This window comes from Trichogramma pretiosum, unplaced genomic scaffold (assembly GCF_000599845.2).
Source record: "Trichogramma pretiosum strain Unisexual culture from Peru unplaced genomic scaffold, Tpre_2.0 scaffold28, whole genome shotgun sequence".
Classification (NCBI taxonomy): domain Eukaryota; kingdom Metazoa; phylum Arthropoda; class Insecta; order Hymenoptera; family Trichogrammatidae; genus Trichogramma; species Trichogramma pretiosum.
In genome coordinates this window covers 1022232-1046042 of record NW_019641710.1, presented here as the reverse complement: position 1 = coordinate 1046042, position 23811 = coordinate 1022232, and the positions used below count along the sequence as shown (strand labels likewise).

The 23811-nt window shown below is 42.5% G+C and overlaps 2 protein-coding genes across 2 annotated transcripts in view; one reads left to right on the top strand and one right to left on the bottom strand.

The window, feature by feature from the left end:
• LOC106658961 (transmembrane protein 132B) overlaps positions 1-18415 on the top strand; it is a 68464-nt gene extending 50049 nt beyond the window's left edge. Inside the window, exons 2-14 of the mRNA XM_023463219.1 lie at positions 4886-5322; positions 5900-6208; positions 6803-7173; positions 9631-9774; positions 10790-11114; positions 11816-11959; positions 12548-13105; positions 13177-13620; positions 14323-14779; positions 15018-15352; positions 15442-15653; positions 15741-16149; positions 16233-18415. Of these exons, the coding sequence (XP_023318987.1) occupies positions 4886-5322; positions 5900-6208; positions 6803-7173; positions 9631-9774; positions 10790-11114; positions 11816-11959; positions 12548-13105; positions 13177-13620; positions 14323-14779; positions 15018-15352; positions 15442-15653; positions 15741-16149; positions 16233-16529 (4442 nt within the window). The 3' untranslated portion in view covers positions 16530-18415. The remainder of the gene's footprint in view (positions 1-4885; positions 5323-5899; positions 6209-6802; positions 7174-9630; positions 9775-10789; positions 11115-11815; positions 11960-12547; positions 13106-13176; positions 13621-14322; positions 14780-15017; positions 15353-15441; positions 15654-15740; positions 16150-16232) is intronic.
• A 3790-nt stretch (positions 18416-22205) lies between these two features.
• Positions 22206-23642, bottom strand: LOC106658963 (39S ribosomal protein L16, mitochondrial). Its single transcript, XM_014381189.2, has 6 exons — positions 23374-23642; positions 23230-23310; positions 22983-23149; positions 22783-22911; positions 22599-22709; positions 22206-22533 (listed from the first exon to the last, which is right to left on the bottom strand). Exons 1-6 carry the CDS (start codon positions 23408-23410, stop codon positions 22318-22320), a joined length of 741 nt encoding a protein of 246 aa, XP_014236675.1. The 5' UTR covers positions 23411-23642; the 3' UTR covers positions 22206-22317.
• Positions 23643-23811: the final 169 nt, after the last annotated feature.

Genomic DNA, 23811 nt, shown 5'->3' with positions numbered 1-23811 from the left:
GAAGCCAAGCTACACAACTGATGTATAATCAATACGAAAGCTCTCGCAGTGTCTTGCTAAATTAAAGCGCATAACTCGAGCTGGAAGGATGGAAAAGGCCGCGTATATACCGCACTGAAGCACTTATACACGTCGCTGCACAGGCTTCGCCGAGAAAAATGGACTCGTATAATATTTTTTTTAATTTTCCTTTTATTTTACTTATCTCGGGAAGCGCAGCATCCAATATACTCTCGAGCAGCCATCGAAATTAATCGACCTCCGCTAACCCGATTAATCCCAATGCCCCATCCATTCTGCGCTGCTACGAGCTGCGGACCAAGAACAAATAAAAGAAAAACAAGCGAATTACTATATCCGATCGAAACTGGAAGAAGAAAAAAAGTTGAGCTTTCGAGCTCTTTGCGCATCTCGCGTAGCTAGAGGAGAAAGAGGAACGTCGAGAATCCGCGAAATGCCAGTAGTATTTTGGCTCTCAAAAGAGCCGAGCTAGTAGTCCTTTAGAAAGCAAAAAAAAAATAACAGAAGAAGATAAAAGATTAAAAAAGAAAAAAGAGAAGGAAGAAGAAAAAGGAAAGAGTAAGACTGGAAGGAGATTACCCTGGAGAAAAGTGCGAAAGACTGAACACTCAAGAGGTTGAAACCGTTAATTCCACGGGCTGCTGCCTGTGGATAACTGGCTAGCCTCTTTTGACTTTATATATGACGTAGCGCGGATGACATGTAACGACGAGCAGCCGAGTCGAGGGTTTGTTCTCTTATGCTTTGCGCTCTTTTTTTTGCCGCTCGTCCAAAGTAGCTCGCCTCTGAAAAGTGAGTGATTTTATAAAAATGTCCACTACTATTTCTCGAGAGTACACGTATGAAAAGCTCGAGTTTCATTCGCAGACTCGTCGCCGAGTAGAAATTCAGCAAAGACTCGACTCGGGACGGCATATTTTTTTTCTCATTTCCAAGGCTCAAGGATATTTGAAAAATGCCCAATGCAGTCGAGTCGTCGCTTGCCAAACAAATGCGTTCGAACATCAATTGGCCACGTAGAAAGTGTCACTCGATCAAGGGTTAATTATCGACCAATAAAAGCTCGCAGTTGGCGGGTAATTGGTTCGCGCGCCGACCGATCGTCCGTCGCAGCTGCGCAGCTCATGCAACTAGAAAAAAACGAAGCTTAATTGCTTCAACTGCGAAGCGGCGCGCAGTATATCTTTTAATTATGCAAATCCTACACGCGCCTGGCGCTTTGCTCATTATCTGCTTTGTCCATGCGTGCATATTGGCCACGTACACCCGCCACTACTACTACATGCGCTACATTCGCATCGACTCGCAGCTGTAGCAGGAAAAAATTGTCTCGTTTGCGTTTTATTCGGCTGAGCAGATAGTTGGCGCTCGGCCGCGAGAGCTCAGCTGTCCAGCTGCTGCTGCTGCTGCTACTATAGGTACGCGGGGGGCTATAAATTTTACCCGGCCGAGCGCCGAGCCTCCGACACGAAGACTCCTAAGCGTAGAATTAATAAAAATGCTTTCTCTGTATCCCGAGTTCCACGCGCACCATCGATTGATACTATGTCTATACTCACAGAGATCTGATAGTCGATCAGCAGAAGCTCGGGGGATAATAGAGCGATCAGTTTCGTTGTAAAATGTCTGCCTATCTATATACGAGGCTTTTACACACTCTAAACTCTTCCATCGAATTGCTTTTAATGGCAATTGAGTTCCAACTATCGCGTGCTCAACCGGAACAAAGTTAGCAAACTCTTTTCTCTCTTCTTTCCTCTCGCTTCTTTTTTTTTCTTCTTGCCACTGCGCGACTTGCCTCTAGCTGGCCGTATATGTATAGCTTATAATGAAAAATTGTTGCCCATGACATTTTGTAATCCTCGCTGTATTACGCAAGAATCGATCTTTGAGGAAACCCCACGCATTGCAAACAATCGAGATCGTTGTAATTTATTACTCGATCGTGATTCGGAGATTCGGAGGACTATTCTAATTAAGCGAATTTTCATTAATGTCTGCGAGTGCGCACAAAAAAGAACGCGTTATTTGGTTTGTAAGAATAAAAAATAAAAAACTCGTCACCACCGCTCCCGCCGCAATGCCGCACGAAATGATCGTATACGCGCCGAGAACTTGAAATTTTCTCGCTTGCACGATACGCGCACACGTATGGTACAACTCGCCATAACTCAGGGGCATGGTAATAAAAATCCATCGGGTAATTGCCGCTGGAGCTAAATTTTTATAATACTCGTCTGCGTGGCAGAGAGTCACACACACACTCGCTCGCGTACTACTTGGTTCTCCATCTTTTTTATGGCCCTGCTCGACAAATTCTTGTCACTTCATTTTTTCTCTCGGTCTCGCGCAGCTGCGAGGCGAGAGCGTATACATACGCAATTCGCGTACTACTGTATATGTATAAGAAGCGCAAGCCTAGGCCATCTCACCTCTTTCTGTTATCAGCTTCACACTGCTGTCGGTGTCACTTTCTCTCTTTCTTTATTTCTTTCTTTCTCTCGCCTCTTTTTTTGTATGCAGAAAGCCTCGAGCACACGAGAAAGCTCTACGCTTTTTCTGTCTCACGCGCGCGCGATCCACTCCCCCCGCGGAGACCTTTTTTCTTGCGCTTCGCTTCGTAGTATAATGTAGGTGGAGTACTGCTACTGCTACTACTTCTCTTTTTTATCCTATTCTTCTTCGCCTTATTCTGCTACTACTATATACTACGACTACTACTATTACTACTACTACTACTACTACTACTACTACTACTACTACTACTACTACTACTACTACTACTACTACTACTACTACTACTACTACTACTACTTGGTACTACCAGTGGCAAAAGTACGATTGGATAAGAGTTTCGTACATAAAAGAGATTTTTCGCATGTTGAGAAGGGAAAAGGAAAAGAATCAAATTCTTGGAGCGAAACTCGCCCATGCGCTGCTGAGCTGTTGCCGAGCTGCTCTATTTGTGGAAAAAGAACACAGCTAGCGAAAAGTTTTTGTCTTGGCCCCGGATCAATAAGGTATTTCGTGCGAGCTGCGTGTGCGAGCGCCCGAGCATGAAGCACACAGCTAATATAATATAGAATCGCGGCGACGACCAATGAATCTCGGAGCTGGTCATTAGTCAAACGAGAATTAAGTTTCGCGAACGAGTGCGAGATCGATACTTTATATGCGGGGAAAAAAAACACGTTTTCTAAGCCCGCGATTCGTTCGTTTAAGCGATGATCATCAGAAAACGATCGACTCAAGCGCGTAGAGAGCTAGCATAAGTATCGATACGCGCATAAATCAGCCCGAGAGAAAGAGTATGTAATCCTCTCTCTCTCTCGAACGCGCGTGTTTGAACAAAAAAAGAAATTCGCTCGTGCAATAAAGAACAGGTAGGCGAGTGTAAAGTGGAAAATAGCCCCGAAAAGCAGAGTAATATTTTGTCGGACGCGGTGCATTCCCTCGCTCGAAACAGTTTCTCTCATTTCGCTTTGGTCGCGGTCGCTCGGCGATTTGTCCACGTTACACACTCCTCCTCCTGCTGCTGCTGCTGCTGGCCCCGGTGCAGCGCGCACACCCACACACTCACGCTCGTAGGGCTTTTTATTACCCACAGCATTAAGCTCGTTTTTGCCTTCACACGTAGTCGCGCGCGGCTGGCTGGCTGGCTGGCTATACGCGCGTCGCTTCAGCGAGCTCGCCGCTTGTGCCCCGGCTGCTGCGTTGGCCTTACTTTTTTGTGTGCTCTGCTGCCGCTGTACGCGTGGTTTTACATGCATTCGTGAGAGAGAGCACAGCAGCTCGTGCACGGAAGAGGAGGATTTTCACGTAGATCTAATTTGCAAACGCAGTGTGGAAGTAGCATGCAAAGCTACTGCCTCACCCGCTACTTCTGCTGCTGCTTCTCTTTTGTTGCAATGTATATCCCACTCGCAGCATATAGCACATATATGGCGCCCTGTATAGATGTACGTATGCGCATGTGTGCAAGCTATTGCCGCTGCAACTTCTATACGTGTGCACGTGCATAAAGGTATTATTAAAGTTCCGTTTCTCTTAAGTTTTGCCTTGGAGTTGCCTGGTATAATAGTTGCGCGTAGTAAAAGTACAACTACTACTACTATACGTTTCCAGCTGCAACGTAGTGGTAAACAGCAGCAGAAACAACCCTTTGATAAGTACTCTCGTTCCTTTTACTTTTGGCAAGAGAGAGAAAGCTGACAAGTAGGCAAACTCGGAGTTTCGAAAGAATAAGCGCGGCAGCAGCTGCTTTTGCCGTTTATACTCGCGCTCCTCCCTAAGCGCCGCTCCATGTACCTCAACCTTTTTTGCCTCGACAGATTATGGAATTTTCATTATTGTTCGGGATGTTTATAGAATATACATGTATACTGGAGCAGCTCGAGCTCACTCGGGAGCTATTTATTCCCGTACAAGCGGTGCATTTAATTGTGTTGGAAAATGCTTTTTGGAAGATATCTTGCGGAGCGCGGCTCCACTTCCATCCCCGAGACTCGAGAGCTAGTTCTGCATCGAAAGAGCGAAAGCCCCAAGACGCGCAACTACTTGGCAATAGCGAATATAGATATACGAAACCCGCACTAAAGTATTTACTCGCTGGTATCTGGAAAATGTTTGTACTTTGTGGTTTCTGCATTTTGCCTGTTTTATTCTAGTAAATAATGCCGCGATGTAAAAGCACAACTGCGAGAAGAACAGAGCTCGCGAGATACCTTACAAAAGATTCAGATTTTAGAATTATTCGTGTAATTTCATAGCGCGTATAGAGAGTACACAAGCATTTATACTTATTCTTTTTGACAATCGAGCACGTACGAGAAAAATAATTGAAATTTCATTGGAAATGTTTCAGATGTCGCTGCCTCGGTGGAGGTGCACTTCGAGAGCAAAGACGGCGGTTTCTTCCTGAAGCACAGTCCGCGCCAGTATTACCCGAGCAATGTGCGACCCGACCTCAGCCTGTCGTCGATCTTCTCGACGACCTCGGCGTCCACGTCGGCTTCCGGATCCTCGTCGTCGTCGTCGAACGGACAGCAGCAGGCCGCGAGCTCGGTACTGTCGGTCGACAAGTTCACGGTGTTCCAGACGAGCGAGCCGGTCTCGGTGCGGGCCACCTACGGGCCCTTCAGCACCAAGCAGACCGTCCCAGCCAGGTACATAGTGCCCGACCCGCTCGACGCACTGCCGGCCCAGAATTTCGACGGCAAGAAGGCCGTGAGCAGCAGCAACGCCACCCTCCGAGACGTCCAGGAGATCGGAGCTCGGCATCTCGACATGTCGGCCCACGTGGTGAGTATCTCCAATGATACCATTGATTTTCGCACGCGTCGCGACAGCCGTGTCACAGGCCAAAATCCATATCGACGCAGCCTATACATGTAAAATGCACAAGTGCACGCGCGCAAAAGCTCTGCCTCGGTCGCGTGCACGACGAGAACAAATCCATTAGCGGATGGAAACTTGACGTAACAAAATGGATATATCGCTCGGAAGGCGGTGTAGCGTATGCACTACTTGGGTATACAGTTTGACATTATCGAGTTACAGATCGTGCGGCGCTCTATACTCTCTCGAAACTGCGACGCACGGAGACTACTTTGCACAATTGCCGTGCACCTATGTATATAGTATAAACACGTATACGTCGTCTGACACACTGCGGCGTTTACCACTTACGATATATACCGTTCCTCTGCAAATTTCCAAGGACATACGACGCGAAGAAGCCATCGTGGCTTCCGGACTGTTTAGATTCACCACTATACTCGACTGCCTTTCTCGATTTGCAAATAAGTCGAATGCGTTTCGATCGCTGCGATTGCTCAATTATTACGAATGAATTATATTGATGAATAACGCATTTTAGGTGAGTTCGAGCATACCCCGGGACTCTCCGGTGCTGCGAGTGCTGTTCCACGCCGGCAGCGAGGCGACGGGCCGACGACAGCTGCTGCTCGGCCGCCAACAGCGGGTCTGCGTCCTGCTGCACGCCACGCCGAGCATAGTCCCGAGGGCCGCCGCCGAGGCGGGCTCGGACTTTGTCAGCGGGCCGCTGACCGCCGCCTGCACCCCGGACGGCCAGGACGGCGTGTGCCTGGCTCAGATAACGATACCGGCCAGCTGGTGGCCGCCTCTGCCGCCGCCCGACTCCGCGGGACGCGTCAAGCTCGTCAAGGTGCGTACAGATCGTAAATACGTATCGCGTGTGTGCGGATGCATCTGCTCCCGCGCACGCCATAATCTTACAAATTGTTCATAAAATTATTATTACCTCGTCCATCGGGGAATTTTACGGGCGGCATAAAGGGACACACGTGCGTGTAATGCCGCTCCGTCTTGGACGCGCGAGCCATTCGCAAGTACCTTATACACATATATATCCCGACTACGAGTGATAGGTACAGAAAATCGATCGATGATAAAGCTCGAGCGTCGTAAAATATTTTTCCAACTACCAGCCCGGAGTTTCGAAATTTAAAGCTCCCTCGAGGGCCCTTGTGTTGTGATAAATTATTAGCTGCAGCTAAGAGTATTATTACCAACTTTCGGCAAAACAATGTTAACAAGCGGCGCAACGACGCGACCAACCAACAATTCGTGACTAAGTATAATACGTCGCTATATAACGAGGAGCGCTTCTCTGCTCTTCGCAACATGCGAGAGGGCGCGCGACACGCAAGACCCATTTCTGAGCTTTCAGCTAATTGACTGGCTCTTTTAGGTAATATCGATTGATTATTCTTTTCGTTTGTTTCGCAATATATTTCAGACGCTGCCACGCACGGTTCAGTTGTCGTACTCCGTGCTGGAGCCACGAGGCCCCGAGGACAGTGGCTCGTCGTCGTCGTCGTCACAGGGATCGTCTCACCACACGCTGGACAGCGGAAGCGGCTCGTCGGCGGCCTCCTCGTTCTGCCAGCCGCGAGTCCAGATCCAGCCCATCACGCCGCTGGGCCAGGTGACCCTCGTGCCCAATCGGGCCACTTACAAGGAGCTCAAGACGGACGAGTACCTGACGCTGCTCGTGCCCCACGGGCCGCTCTATCCGAGGTCGAGGCTCCACATACCCGTCTTCCTGCAGTCGCACTCGTCCAAGCAGGCCACGCAGGGTAGGCCGCCCGTCGCCGCGGTCGTCTTGAGGTAAGCTATCGCGTATCGGAACCAGAATACATCGTGTATACGAATTCATCATTCGCGGATTAATTGATCGCGCGTGTGAGCTTATGCGTAAATTCAAAATCGTTCATTAAACACGCTTAGCTGTTATTTGCATAATATGCGTGAGCGTAATATGCATACATCTCATTTAGCGCGCGAGTTTAGGACTTATTTGCATACAAAGGTCGCAAGCTCCGAGCGGGTTCATTGAGCTCGCGCGCAATAATTTAATCGGTTATTTCGCATCGATTTTCCGCTGCACACAGAAGGAGGCGCTATTCCATTGCAAGAAAACGGAAAGCACGGAAGGGAGAGAGAGAAAACTCGGGGAGGCAACAAAACAAAAAGAAAAGAAAGACGGGGAGGAAAATTGAAACCAAGCAGATGTTTATTTTTCGCCAGTTATGAATATCGCAGTAATTCCGCCGGGAGGGGTGGTGCCCGAGCGAGCCTCGAGCTTGCGATTAAGGGCACAAACAAGCGCGGAGAAGCGGAACAAATGAAGAGATTGTCGAATATTTATGTTTGTATAGTGCTCGCCGCGTATATATCTGTGTTCAGAAGCGGGGCCTCCGAGCCTCGAATACAAAAGCCGATACGAGAGAGCGTTTATATGTAGTGGAGTAGCGAAAAGCGGATAACTGACTTACATATACTACGATGTACATATATAACGTGTATACCTATGATGGACGAAAGAAATGGCACTGGGGGTTGGAAAGGAGATGATGCGGCAGACAACGTTTTCGACGACGACGATGCTTGAATTAAGACGAGGGGTAGGGTGGTGGCCTGGCCTGATGCTAGCTAGCTCGGCAGTCAACATCGCTTTAAGCTTTCGGCGACATTTTCGTGAAATCCTGACCGTAGTGCACATAATCGAAGCCAACCCAGCCACAGACCGTGTCATCTATATCATACGGACACACACGTAGTTTACACGTACGTATACGGGTGTGTGTGTATGTCTACGGGGGGATAAAGGTCACCAGATGGTCTCATTTTTTTTCACTGTGCAGCAAACGTCGTTTCTCTTGCGGGGGGCGCAAAATAAAATCGATGGGAGCTCGATTGGCGAGCAAGAAACTCATTAAAAATATTAAATGTCTTTGTTTATGATCATTCGAGTTCATAAATGCCACTCGAGGCGAAAAAGAAAAAATAAATAAATAAATAAACGACGCCATACGTGTGAAGAATGAAAAAACAGTCTATAAGATCGACGATAAAAAGTTATTCAAGAACGTCGTAAGTGAGGATATCGATTCTGGAAAATTGCGATTTCGAGCGAGCGAAGAGCCCAAGAAAGAAAGAGGCAGAAAATGCAATAGTGTACCATTACAGCTTTTTCTCTGATAATGGACTTGATTATCGAATAGAGCTGAAAAGAAAAGAGGGAAAGGGAAGGAAAAAGTCAAGATTTCCGTCGCCGATAACAGAGAGAAAGCAGGCGAATTTTCATTTAAAACGACGATTCTGATCGCACGAATCGCATTGCTCAACGTTTCGTGCGCGACGCGCTGTCTTTTATCTCGAGACGAAGGAGAAAAGTATAGGTGCTCGCAAACAGGTGTGGACGCATCTCGTGTGCTACATACGATACATAACTTTTTGCACTTGAAAATTACGGCCAAATAAAAATGAAAAAATTTTCGACACCGCTGCGCGTTGTAGCCGTAAATTCACTGCGTACATCTTACGTAGCCGATCGTTCGACGCACCCGTATATGGTCTATGAAAAAAGGGAGGGCAAGCTAACTTACAGGGTTGGTACGTCGATTATTGTTATTATTTTTCCCCCCTCGAAACGAGTTTTTGTTGTATTTGATGGAATTCGAGAAGCCCGGTGCAAAAAATTCATTGAAAAATTTAATTAACGAGAAATGACTCGGTAACGCAGTGAACGTGCATGTGTTGGTGCCGTGTAGGTACATAAAATCTCCGAGGTATGGGACTAAACTCTCCTTCGCTCAATTATACACCATACACATTTAATGCACCCCGGAGTGTGGCTGTTCTACGTAGCCAGCTCTGTCGCAGCGGCTGTAGCCGCAGTTCGCTATATGGCCCAGCAAGCATGGCATTTGACTTACAGATTTTGTCGTCGCTTCGCGAGCCCAGTACACGGTACACGTATAATATTAAGCGCTCGTACATGTGCGTGTATAGATATATATACATACGTCAAGTGCACTTGGAATATATTCCGAGCTCTTGCAGTAATAAAATCCGAATTTGATTCAACATTTTTTTGTCCCCGTGAATAAGTGAGTCGCGCACGTAAGCGATGTTACGGAGCTCTGTTACCTCCCTCAGCCCGACCGTCATATTTACTCGCTTTTGCTCGACTATCGAGATCGAGAGAGACGCTCGCACTCTTATATACTGCTCTGCTACATAATCGTTAAATCGTGCTCTTTTTCTGCGATGTTTTTTCAGAGCCAGAGTCAAGGCCGGAGTGAAGATTTTGGACGCCTCCACGAGCAGTCCCGACTGGATCGTCGAGACCGACATCAACACAAAGAATACCGCTGCCACTTTCACGGCGAGGCGCAAAGAAAACATCTCCCGGCTGCCGAACGCGTAAGTAAACGTTTGCCCAAGGAACATTTAATTAATTACATCGGCCGCTCTCTTCCTCGTCATTTAGCGCAAAATTCATAGCTCTCGTTCTCTTTCTCGTCGCAAGCGCAAGACGAGAGCAGAGCTTAAAAGTGCATGGCAATGCAAACACCGGATTTTCTTTGAAACCTATGATTACGTTTCGTGTTCTATCTAGCAAATGAATTACAATTTTCTTTGCAAAAGTCGATTCGACAAGCGAGAACGGGGCACACCTTATGCAGATTTCAAAATAAAAGTATCATTAAGGTTGCATCAATTATATTGCGCATCGTTGGAAAACACAAAAAGTGGATTTATTGATTCTCGACGGAGATGTACATTATGACCTTTAGATGAACTCGATTAACTAGTCGAGGTGAAATAATTATTCATTAGCTGGATTTTAAATCGAATCAACCCAATTTTATTGTAAATGTACAAGTCGTTGCTCCAGCTAATTTTTCTCCCTTTGGACTTTTCCAACGCGAAAATTCATCATGCATTATTTATTTTTTTGCGCACCTTCATTTGTAATAACGTTATTGAAGGTCTTCTATGAAACGGACTTGGCCAGTCAATTAATATTTTGCAAATTTCAGCGTCGAAAAATGCCAAATCAGGAGTATTACTTTTTTGTACAGAGATGAAAAAAAAATATCCCTTTTAAAAGGCTACATTTGCTAATTACTCGCTCTGATTTTTTCCAGTTTTAATTAGCGCGAATACAAAAATGCTCGCGGTGCTGCTCTCTGTAACATTATATATTCAGCGCTCGTGCATAATGAATACATATTTCAGAGCAGCTCCGTCATGTTCATGCATCCATGATATGTTTATAAATGACTTTTGTCTCTTAATAGAGTACGCGACTCGGATTAAACGCGGACGAGTATAATAATTACTCGAATAATAAAATGACGCTTTTTTCATGCCGTCTTTTTCTTCTGTTTTTTCCGCTCTTGAAACTCGGTCCGTGTCACGCATACACACACAGCTCGGCCGAGGAAATAATGACGATGCTGCTGGAGGCCAGCGAGGAGAGCGCCGAGAGCAAGGAACACGGCGGCGGCGGCCGTATCGTCTGGAGCGTACGCTACGCTCTCGAAGGCGAGGAAGACAATGTCTCGCTATCGGGGCCGTTCCAGCTTACTCAGCCGCACCAGCAACAACAGATGCAGCAACAGCAGCAGCAGCAGTACCAACAACAGCAGCCGCTGCAGCATCATCACCATCACAATGGACCGAGTGACCGAAAGAAGCTCCAAGCTCATCTGGAAATTCAAAAGGACGATATTCAGGCTGTTTTGCCGATCTCCAAGGTACAATATGATCGCTTTTATTCGCTGCTTTTACGAGCTCTCGTTTGATTTTCCTATATCGTTGGCATGTATCTCTCTTGTAAAACGCGCAGCTTAATGTCATATCGCGTGGCGATCGAATCGCTATTACACAAACATTTATCGCTGGCGATATAGCATAGGCGTTTGGCCAGTTTAAAATTCATACATGCCAGCTGCAGCAATTGAAAGCAAAGCAAAGCTCGTGCGTTGTTGTTATTCGAATCGAAGCACTTGTCGCGCTTTCAAAGTATGCGTAGTTTGATTAAACTCGCTACATATACATCGGGTAAAACCATGCATGTGTATACGTGCCGCTGCGCGTTGTAACGCTCGTACATCACCGTGGTGGCAACATTATTGAAACTCGAATTATATCATGAAAATCGACGAGGTCGAAAAATATTTAACGCGCGCGCGTGTTTATTGCAGGCGATTTACATTTATACGCTCGGCGCGCATTCGAGCAAAAAGGAGCTGCTGCGCGTTTGCGTGTAATACATAATATAACATAACATATATAAGAGGCGCCAGCGTCCATTATAGACGCGGCGCGATCAGCAATCAAAATCAATTGGGAATCGAGAGTTTGCGCGACGGATGATGAACGATGAATATTTTATTTTATTCTCTTTTTTGTTGCTGCTGTTGTTGTTATTTTGCCTGTTTCGTGATTTTTGCAGAATTGGGAGGTCATCAATACGGCGGTACTGACTGGCAGGCAGATATCGCAGGCAATGAAAGTGTTTATCGTCAGTCAAGCTGGCACCGTGGCTGACGTCACGCTCCAATCATCTTGTCATTCCGAGGATGAGAGCGTACTTAAGGTAATCGTCCAGCTTAATTAGTCGCAATAACTGTTTCCACCAGTTGTGCGTTTGTATACGGCAATCAGCCATATATGTATACGTACACGACACTTGTCCGCTGCTCTATCTGTATATATATACAAGCGCGTAAATATGTATATTCTCGTGATTCGCATCCTGCGATGTATAATGTATTCGAGGCGCAGAGCGGAGCGCGCGCGAACCTGCCAACTGCGGGCCCGAGTTAAACTCGTTTTATTAATTATGCATTGAATTAGTCCTTATTGTCGTCCGGTCGTTTCTGTCGAGACCTCTCGAGAGAGGCTTGTATTATTAAAGATTCGCCGGGTTACGTTTAAGCCTCGGCTCCTCCGCGCACTAGAGGCGCTAATTATTTTCCTTTGATCTCCGCGAAAGGGGCATTGATTAATATCTCAAGTAGCCCTCATTATTTTTCACTTCGAGCCAAGTCTCAATTACGAGTTTTCCATTTTTCGCGTACTCGACGTTTCTAGCTCGCTCTGTTTACGTATCATACGAGCATATTTCGTTTTTTCCGCCCCTTGATTCTCTGGCAGTTTTTTGACCCAACTTGTAAAATTCTAGGTCTCATCTTCGTGCAGCAGCGTGTACGTCGACGGCTCGGAAATCCGTGGCTCGAGCAATGCCTCGGTGCTCGTTAAATACGGCACTTACACGGGTCTGGCTCGCTTCACAGTCTGGATGCCCGAATTTCCGTTGGAAGTGTCGGTGGTCGACACGCGTCTCAATCAGATCAAGGGCTGGAAAGTTCCCGAGGACAATGTCTTGGCCAAGAACAAGCGCAGCAGCTTGTCCTCCGATCTTAATTCCATCGTGTCCCGAGCGGACGCCAAGAAGCCCAGCAAGATTAAGAAGCGCAGCGCCGCTCTGGCCGAGCAACCGCAAGTGGCCACCGGCGGCGACAAAGACGACGAGGCCGATTACGAGGACGAAGACGAGGAAGAGGAGGAGGACGACGAGGACGAGGAGGGCGAGGACGAGGTGGACGAGCCCGAGGCCATGGGCGCAGGAAGCGGCAAGATGCGCTTCCGCAGCGCCGACAAGTGGGACGAGATCAATGCCATCGATAGATCCTCGGCCAGCAGCAGCTGTCGGCTGCGTTTCCAGCAGAGCCCCGTCGAGGTAATTCATCGCGGCCACTCCCATCGTACCTTCCCGAACTTTTGCTTAATGTCTCGTTTGCGACTCCACAGGTGCACGCCCGATTCCTCGCAGCCGACCACGACTCCGGTAGAGTCTCGTACTTCGTGAATCGTCGCACTTGGCTGCGCGTCACCGACCTCGTCGCGGGACTCCTGCGAGTCTCCGACCCACGAATCGCCACCTTGCTCCAGGGCCGCATCGTCCAGGGACGCGGAATCGGACGCACGGAGGTGCAGGTTCTATCGCCGATCACCGGCCGCGTCATCGGCGCCCGGGAGGTCCGAGTCGGCAACGATCGCGTGGCCATAACTCAGCTCTCGGTGAAAGTCGTCTCGGGGCTGCAGCTCAGCATCACTCCGGACTCGGCCATCGAGAACGGCTACGTCGCCGAGACATCCGTCACGAGGAAGTTGACGGCGCAGTACCAGGAGGGCCTGTTGGATATCGATATCGAATTCTCCGACGGCGCGAGGACGCCCCTGAGGGAGATTGCGGTGAGATTTTTTTTATCTTTTCCTATGGCCTACTCCTGTCTTGTATGCACTGATTTCTGCGAGAAACAAGTCGAGCGGCTGCAGTAACAAAAGCGGCTTGCTCGAAGCTTCTCTGCGTGACAATGCTTATTTGCAAATACACCGAAAAGACGGCGCGCAATATCGCAAATTGTACCGGCTTATTCTTTCTCAACGAGTTTGATTTAATTACACAATCGGATGCTCGAATAATTTTACACTTTCTACGAAGCCAGATCGCCTAGGTATAAACGGCCTGTATACACAACTGCAAACGACGCGCATATTCGAGCTCGCTCGTTTTCTCTCCTTCGGCGCGTCTGACTGAATCGATCCTGCTCTACTTGTGTCAGGGTGTATATGTGTGCGCGCATGTATGCGAGTGCATTAATTCACGCCACTGCTTCGAAGCTTTGCACTTAAGTGTAACTTTCCGATATCCGTTTTGAAGATGTACTTCGCCCAGATCCATTCGTTATTCAACGACGCTTGAAATAGGACGAGGACAAAAAAGTCGGAGGAAATCTCGTATTTATAAATAACACCCTGCGGGTTACTGAACCATGCTTAATTAAAATTTTGATACGTGGATATTTCTATTTTAAAGCTCTGAAAAATGTTAGTTTCCAATGAGATCGGTTTTTTTTATTTTCTCTAAAAGTAAACATTTTCATGTGACTCCAGGTGTCGAATTATCAACTGGTCGTTGAGAGTCTCGATCCAGACGTGGTGGCGTTCGCGCCCATGGCAGCTTCGCATCATCCGCGCGTGATAGCCGTCGGCGAGGGACGCGGCGAATTGCTGCGAGTGAGTCTTCAGCTGGCCGACGCATGTCGAACGTCCGGTCGTCGCGGCAAGTCGTCGAGTTCGCCGCAAGCCCGAGCCTCCACTGCATCTTCATCGTCGTCCTCGTCGTCGTCGTCGTCGGCGGCGTCGTCATCCTCGGCGTCTTCCAACGTGGCAACGCCCCTTGCGTCGGCGACCGCCAACGTCGAAGTGGACTTTGCATCGAGTGACTTGCCCAGCCGGCCCGAGTTCGTTCAGAACGACGGGGGTGGCAATTTGGGTTTGAGCGCTCATCATCGCGAGAGAAAAGCCGGAAACAGAGAAATGGCTCCGGATCTTCAGGACATACTCATTGGTAAGCGATCATATCAATGCTTTACTAATCGCCTTTATCGATGATCTGCGAATGTTCGATAAGTCAGGATTTATTAAGAATACGTAATATTATCGCTGAGTCGATAATTGGGAAAGTTTCAAGCTTGAGATGCATACCTAAAGAGAATCGATCGTAAATACTCGAATCACTTTGAAGCGGTGCATTCGAGCGTCAGAAATTTAATTTGGCTATTAAATGCATCTACTATCGTCCGCAGGCATGGGAGGCGTGGGTATTCGTCCCAACACCGACCACCACATGACCCCGCTGGAAATAGGCATGTACGTGCTCTTGGCCGCCTTCTGCTTCGCCATCGTCGTTTTTGTGGGAGCCTGCGTGGTCTACGCGAGCAAGCTCAAGCCCGTGTCGCCGACGAATTCCGACTCAGCGGCTCTGCCGGTGCTCGAGGCCGCCCGCGCCGCCGCCAGCCAGTTCGCCAGCAATCACAATCTGCGACCCAACAGGCAGCCCCGCGAGTCCACGACCAATGCCCACGACTGGGTATGGCTCGGCAGGGCGACGCTCGAACGTGCCGCGTGTGCTCCCCAGCAGGTCTGTATATGTGTACATCGAAAATCTCGATTACTACCGTAAGCTTTTAAATCAAGATGAATTTCGTTAATGAAATGATAAATTTGCAGGTAAGAGTAACGAGCAATCCGCTTGCTGCCGAACCCGAAGAAGAAGCTTTGAATAGCTTCGATAATCCGCATCACGTCGAATTGCCACCGGCTCGTTCGAGTAGCTCGGCCTCGGCTCCTATCGACTCCACGACTTATTGCAAACGAGACCGCCAACATCGTGGCTTATCTTCCAAATCGTCCGCAAGAAGCACGAGCCATCTTCGCGACAAGTTAGTACAGTCGGACTCATTTTCACTTCGAATTTTTTTCAAATCCGAAAAAACTGACGTCTTAACTTTTTGTTCTCCTCGGCGCAGCGGAAATAACGAAACTGCAGCGCCACCCTTGCCACCCCACAAAATATCATCGGCCATGTCGGACAACGGCAACGAAGATTACAAGCCACCGGTACCTCCCCATCGAGGTAGCCGTCTCATGCCGGAGACGCCCAAACGTCATCGTCACCATCATCATCAACGCGCGGCGAGTAGTAGTAGCAATAATGCTGCAGCTGCAACAGCTGCTCCGGCGTCGAACCCCAGCAATGGCTCGGATCATCATATGCCGAGGTCGCGTCACGAATCCTCCAAGCATCATCATCATCGCTCGAAATCGGGCAGATCACGAAGTAGCAGCAACAGTGCAGCAGTGTCCAACGACGTGATCAACGACAAAGATAAAAATTCCAACGCTGATGAGATTTTTGTAGAAGTCCGTGGCAAATCGGTAAGATTGCATTAACATGGATTTTTATGCTACCGCAATGACGGACAATTATAATTTTTTGTTCATTTTTGTTTTTATCGCAGGGGCGCAGCAGGGACGTCGAAATCCGTCATAAAAGAGGTCGTTCGCGCGAATCGAAAAGAGCCACTGTTGTAGGAAATCCGATGTTCGTTTCATCAGATTCATCGAATAATTCGTCGTCGGGAAATACGTCGCAAAACGATAATAACCAACAACAGCAGCAACCACAGCAAGAGACATCGGCATCATCGATTACAGCCCCTACTACTGGTGGCTCGACGTTGGACGAACTAAATCTAGACATGGACTACAATCAAATCATGCAGTATTTTGACAATTTAAAAGAATCGAACGCCTAGGGCAGGCCTAAATGCGTAGCTATCACGGAGCTTAACGAAGGTCGTTACGATAATAATGACCATGACAATGATTATGCTCGTCAGCTAGCGCAATAAGAATCGTTTTTACATAACGCACATAAAATCGGACTTTTCGGCTTAAATCGATAGAGAATTTGTTTAAAAAAAAACTGATGAATTGTAGTTTGGCACTTTGAGAACCAGTTCGAACACAATGGTTATTCGACCCCATTTATTGAAGAAAATAAAAAAAAAATTAAACAACAGAAACGATGAGCAATAAGTATGAGGGTATGTAAAAAAGGGTTAGTAGGTATAGAGTAAAATCAGAATGAGTCGAAGGGTGGTTTTTAATTGTAGTTTGAAAGATTAGATGCGTAAAGCATTTATTTCTTTCCAAGAATATCATTTGTCTAATTGACAAATTGTGTCTAGCTTAGGCGCTCGAGTCGTTTCTTATCTAGTCAGCTTTGATAGTGCGAAAACGTATGAAACATAATTATCGCGTATGATTAAAAGTAATGAAAAGGGAAATTTTCGTGTTACCCTAAGCAAGAAGAATAAAATTTCCAATGCAGAAAAATCTTTTACTAGTATTTGCATGAAGATTTAGGTGAAAAAAAAACACTAATTCACAATGCATTTAATATAATATCTTACACACGCTCACGCTCTCATACACCCGATTTATCAATATAAGTATATAAACGAAGAAAATATATATATATATTTGCATATAAAAGAGACTGAATGAATGCGATGCTTTTATACGACGACATCGATGGGCTGAAAGAAAATGAAAAAGCCATAACTTTCCCACATATGCGTTATGCGCTTCTAAATAAACTCTGTATGCGTGCGTGCAAGTTGCTCAAGACTAATTCGTATCGCAGGGTTTTACAAGCTGTTATAAATTTATAAGCTTGCGAAATTTTCGAGTTGTCTTGGTGTACTTCATCTTTCGTTGTAACGAGTGTAACAAGCCTTTCTTTCAACGCGTGAATCGAAAAAGGCTCACTCGTTCTGGAATACGTATATTTTATTAAGTCGAATAGATGATTATTATAGTTTTTTGTACAAAGAAATGATTTGTATATACTTGCGATGTAATATATTATTTCAATTTGTGTGATTAATCGTGGCTTGAACGATTCACTTGTACTTCATGAATATTTGCAGGCGAGATTAATGTAATGCGTATGAATGGTATATTTTCGGTCCCGTATTCAGTTGACATAATTAAAGGAATGCGTAGTAGGTGTGTGTCTTCAGTGCTAGAATAACTTCTATAAGTATCAAAAGAATAAGGCTTACAGTGTATTGTATAATATGTGTTCAATTTAACACGAGCGACTTGTTTGAAAATGTTTAGGAAAAAAGTTATATAAATATTACGCTGGAGATGTTCGGTGGAAACTACTAATAGAACAAATAGCTTATACGCCTCGATATTATATAACAAACCCAGTATTAATATAAAAGTAAATATTGATGCGTGAATGCTTCAATTAAATCGTGATTGGGTAGATATAGCTTATATTTGGTACGGCAGTACATTATATGTGTACGAGCAACGATTCAATTTTTATAAAAGGTATGAAAATAATCTATTCACAGATTTATTATATTTATTACAATTATGAGAAATATGGTTTTAAATGATAATTGAAAATTGGTTGCTTTTATTAAGATTTATTGAATATTCAACTGTCTATGACTGCATTCACTGCCTTTTGTTATGTCTCCGGAAAAAATGAATTATAAAAATATTACTCTGGTTCAATGATATATTGTTATACTGTATCGGTTGTCACTGCACATGATCTGCCGTACGTTGTGATGTTTATAAATGTTTAAATTTTAAGACTGTATATAATATACGATAATGTTTATAAAAATTATTCAAAAATTTGAATCGAAAATTGTTTTTAAAAGATTAATCATTGAAACAGTTGCTATACGAGCGCCACTTTATGATTCCTCTAACAGAAAAAATTCTTCTATTGCTTTCAGTCTTGCTCGTGCATTTGTATTCTAAAATAACGATTCATAAGTATTATTAAAAATGTCTTCCGCACTGATCCAAATATTGCACAGAAAATGTTTAAATCTTTGATTCTTTTCATTCATTTGTTTTCATTATATGAGATAATCTTTAAATTAGTTCATGCCATACATTTATAAAATAACTCATATCGACTTGTCGAAGAAATTCGATAATATAAATATGATATATGTATACATAAGGACGCAACGGACGATGGATAAATAAAAAATCGGTACACTAAACATGTATATCGCCTAGTGCATCCGAGGATCGATTATTTTTGCTGAATGCTCAGTACCAGTAAAAAAATAAGTATCGAATTTTTACGATGATGAATCCCTTTGATACAAAAGAAAGAAAAGTATACTTATCACTTGTTATTGTTTTCTACTTCACAAGTCTCAAACGTGCACGTTTTTAGCTTGCAACGATGTGTCATAACAGTGTAACAATTTAAAAACGATATTACAATAAGATTATTCAAATTACATTAATGAATGAAGAATATGATTGATAGATTATTGAAAAAATTATTTGAAACATTGATATGGCTGGCTATCAGGTTGCTAATTATTTTTCATATAACTATTTTATTTTGTATATATTGAGATTGAATCAATTACATAATAATTAAAATATATTCAAAATTAACAAGAGTATTTTTTGGCAAGTATAATATATGTGTGTACTTAAATATTTCTTTTTGATTTGTACAAAACGACCAATTTTACCGAAAAATTAGCTTATTTAATGATAAGTATGGTAGAATTTCATGCTGAATAATCAGATACAATGATGAATTTTGCGCATAATATCGTATTGTACATGAACTTCATGCAGTCAACGAGTGCCATCGAATTTAAGAAGGTCCTGACCAAAATTCTAAATGCAAAACATAATGTAATGCTCTATCGATAATGTGTATGCCAACTCTAGAGAGCTTATAGCTTATTCGTACAGGTCTTGGTTAAAAGAAGTTGTATATTTTGTTTCATTGTAAGGTCTGCGTGACTTGACTTTTTTGCTATAAAAAGAGAGCTTTAAAAATTATAGTATTAGCCGTAAATAATATTAAACTAAAAAACCATTAAGTTGCTATACTTCATTGTATCAAAAATTATTTTTAATTCAGTATGAACACAATTCTTTTAATGCGTAATTGCATATCAAGAACGTAAATTTGTACCTAGCATCAATTGATCATATTTCACTTTGAATTGCTTCAAAGATTTATTTTTTGTATATAATTCATATCAACCACGCTGAAGTGATGAATGCCATTATCCGAATGGGAAGTGACGATTATGGAGACAGGTTTATCAACTCTAAAAATGCATATTATTATAATTCACAAAAGATATTTACCGATAGATGCGAATTAAGGCGAAAAATAAATGCTTATTACATGCAGTATAGCACAGAAATGTGTGACACACACCTATATATATTTACAAATATATGAATAATTATATATACAAACACATCGCTTATTATTATAATTAATGAAAAGATTTCCATGCAAGACAAATAACGAGAGAAAAAAACATTTCTATAGATGAAATAACATAATAAAAGAAAACGGATGATAGATGAAAATATATAAATGAAAAATATACATAAATATATGAATATTAACAATAAGAGTCTAGTCCTGCGCAGTGTTAAAGCAGCAACTAAAAAATATATAATAATGATATGTGTACAATGCGTGATTTGACACTGTTATTAAATCGATTAATTGTATACAAATGTGAACGCGTGTCTGCTCTCCCTAATGAACTAAATTTATAATGTACTGTCTAAAGAACTAGATTCAAGCTTGATACGGCTATTTGTCAAACCTATGTATAATTGTTATTTTCTTAATTTCTGGAGAACACTTTGAACTGTCTGTCGTTTAATTATGGTGCAGCGAGTGCTTTTGTTTTAATAAATGAGCTTGTGAAAATATTACGATTTCACGCGTTAAATATAATAATTAAAGTTCGCTTCGTACAAGTTCGGAAAATTTTATAAATAATTAACATGGCGTCTTGCATATTATTGAATTTCCATGACAAAGTATTATAAATAATAAATTGACGAGCAAATATAAAAATGTGAATGGTGGACTGAAATTCACGCAGTCATTAAGACTTACCGGACGGTGAATTATCAAAAAATTGCCTATGTTTTTTTTTCTAAGTGGCAATGTTGATCGCTTATACATTTTATAAACTTCTCATAAGTTAATTGGGTAGTAGTCTCATTCAATTTTTGTAAAGAGAAAAACGTATTGTAAATACATTTTAGTTGGAATTGGCAATGCTACGAGTTGAGGATTTTTTCAAAATATTTGAGGCAACCAAATGAATTTCATCTTCTGTTTTAACGATCCATTTCTATAAAAATAATAATAACTGTGTATAGTCTCAATTACAAGACACCATTATCATGCAAAGAGTAAAAAATATTTTACCGACGTGGTTTAGAAATCATGTATAGCAATTCGATTACCAAGTGACACGTAAGAAGTATGTGCTTGCATGATTGCGTAGACACAGTCTTACGGAAAACAAATAATAATATTGATGAAATATCCTGACAAAGTAAAAATACATATCGGTATGTACAATGAGAAATGAAGAATCAATTTTAATTCATTATTTGTCCCTTTTAGTTAATCTGAACTATTTTCTAATCATCAAAATATTTTTTCGTCAAAATTAAAAAAAAGTCAGTAATTAATCATTTAAAATTGATGTAACTTGAAAAAAGGAGTAGATTTCACGAATCATCTTAAGCCATATCGAGGGATGACGAAACTTCAAGCAGGACGATAACATAATATCTGCATACAATAAAGAACAGAAAAACAAAGACTTGAATTAATCATTCCTTTGGCACGACTTGTCGCGCTCTAATACCTATTGATAAAATATAAGTAAATCTAAGCACGAACAAAAAATAAATATAACAGTGAAAGATTGAAATGAAAAAATAATTAAGTAAATGTAGCATAACTTATATTAATACGCTATTGCAGTGCGCCAGAAATAAGTAAGAGAAAAAAAAATCGATTCTTGTCGGTGCAGGCAACGACAACGACCCTGTTCATCGCGAAGGCATTATAAATCATCGCTTACTTTCTCGGTCCATGAAAGATAACACAATTCATTGTTAATTATTACTTAGAGTAACCGATGCTTTCATTGTTACAGATAAAAGTTGACATTAATAAACAGCATTGCCGTCGCTGCGCTACACTATATATTTGTATAACGTACGAACGACATTTAATGTGTCCAGGTTGTCATTGTTGCGCCTCTTAACACATGCACATCTGGTCGTAGTCGTTGCTTAACCATTAAATATATATCATGCTGAAATATATTTAAAAAAATAAATAAATAAAAATAAATAAAAATAAAAACATCACTATTTGATAAGATACGACTATTGCCTACTTAATGTACAATATGTAGTATTTACCTGTTGTTACCACCGAACCTTCGTCAAAGATATAAAAAAATTGTCATTGTATCATAAAAGATTGGCTTTACTTCATTTAACCCATTTCCCTTACATTATATAAAAAAAGGTTAGATGGATATTACAATTTAAATTTTCTAATTATCAACTGTTTTGATCATTACTTTATTTGAAAATCTTGACTTTTGAATGGCTTTTAAAAAACTCATTTAAAAATGTATAAAATTTTTCCAACAACAGAGTTCAAATTAATCTTATAAATTAACAATTTTATCTATGCTTATTGTACCAATATTTATCAACTGGTGCTATCCACTGATGACAACCACCAATATTGTTTTGTATCATATACTTCCATGTGTAAGGATTTTGATTACTTTCTTCTATATAACGCTCATCTTCATGCATTTGATCTAGGATTTCTTGACTAACAGCCATAGCTTTGAATGGTAATTTGTGAGCTATTTCCTCTAATACTTTTCTCACCTATAAAACATTTGCATGATACATTTTTATAAGTCATTCATGTTTAGTCTTCAAGATAAAATTACCTCCTCATATTCAAAGGGACCTCCAACTTCTATTATGACGCGTCCAGCTTTAACAGGAGTAACATAATGATCAATGGATCCTTTTCCTCCACCCATTCGAACACCATGACCCTACATAAATAATTGATTACCACATTATAATTGAATAAAACCCTACACCAGATTAAAATATTATGAAATTTACCCGTCTAGTCACCGGCTGCCATGGAGGATCAATACGCCATAAACTGAAAGCACTATGGGGTAACTTTTTACCACAAGTCCACCTGACCATTTCTGTGTGACCGTATCTTAATCTGCCACCTATCAAAGCCTATTTATTTTTTATTATTTAATTTTTCTATAGATTTAATAAAAAATTTAATGTATAACTCGAATACTTACAATAACACCATATTGTTTGTGTAATAGCTTATTTAATACCAATTCTGGACCTCTCATAAGCTTTAGTTTTCTTTGCATTTTGAAAGGTTTCAACTGTGGTGGATATTGTGGTACTTTTGGAAGAATAGGCAACTTGTGTCCTCGAGTGTCAGGCGGAGCTTCCACATCTAAATAATAATTCGCATATTTTTTTTAAGACTCAATAACAATAAACAAAAACTACTTTTGATAAATTATAAGTACTTGCCATATTTGACAGGTGGACGAAAATATTTGAGTCCAGCCACAGGTATACAATACCCATACATATTATGAATGCTTTTGATGCCTTGAAAGTAAAATTTAATTTTAATGACAACTACTATCATTTTAATAAAAAAAATGTACTGACCTGTCAGGCATTTACTTAATAGTGACTGGGCAAGCATTTTGAATTTATATTATTTTTCCAATGCTTTATTTACACATTTTATAGTGATGTACTAGAGGTTGGAATTATTTGTCGTCGGCGGTCGAACTCGGACGATGTCTACCAAGATTGCGTATGTTCTTGCAGACAGCTTTGAGCTTCGCAATGATTCCACTAGGTGATTAGGGCTTATAGGCCTTGTGAGCGCTGTACAGCGCCCCGAACTGCCAAGGGCTTATAGGCATCAATAGTCAATACGCTCATAAGTCATACATGTCTGACGAACAAATAAACGAAAAATTTAAATAGTTGTAATTGTTCTTCATTTTTTATCGAAATTCAAAAATAATCCTAATTTTTTTATTTTCAAATAATTTTTTTTAGTTAAAATTTCTTAATAATGAGAATAATTGATTACCA

Bases quoted from the DNA above. Each gene is read 5' to 3' on its own strand.
- LOC106658963 (XM_014381189.2), bottom strand. From the start codon at position 23,410: ATGCTTGCCCAGTCACTATTAAGTAAATGCCTGACAG. The intron at 22,710-22,782 runs GTAAATTTCATA...TTATTTATGTAG, and splicing joins GGCAGCCGGTGACTAGACGG to GGTCATGGTGTTCGAATGGG. The intron at 22,534-22,598 runs GTAATTTTATCT...AATGTTTTATAG, and splicing joins GTCCCTTTGAATATGAGGAG to GTGAGAAAAGTATTAGAGGA.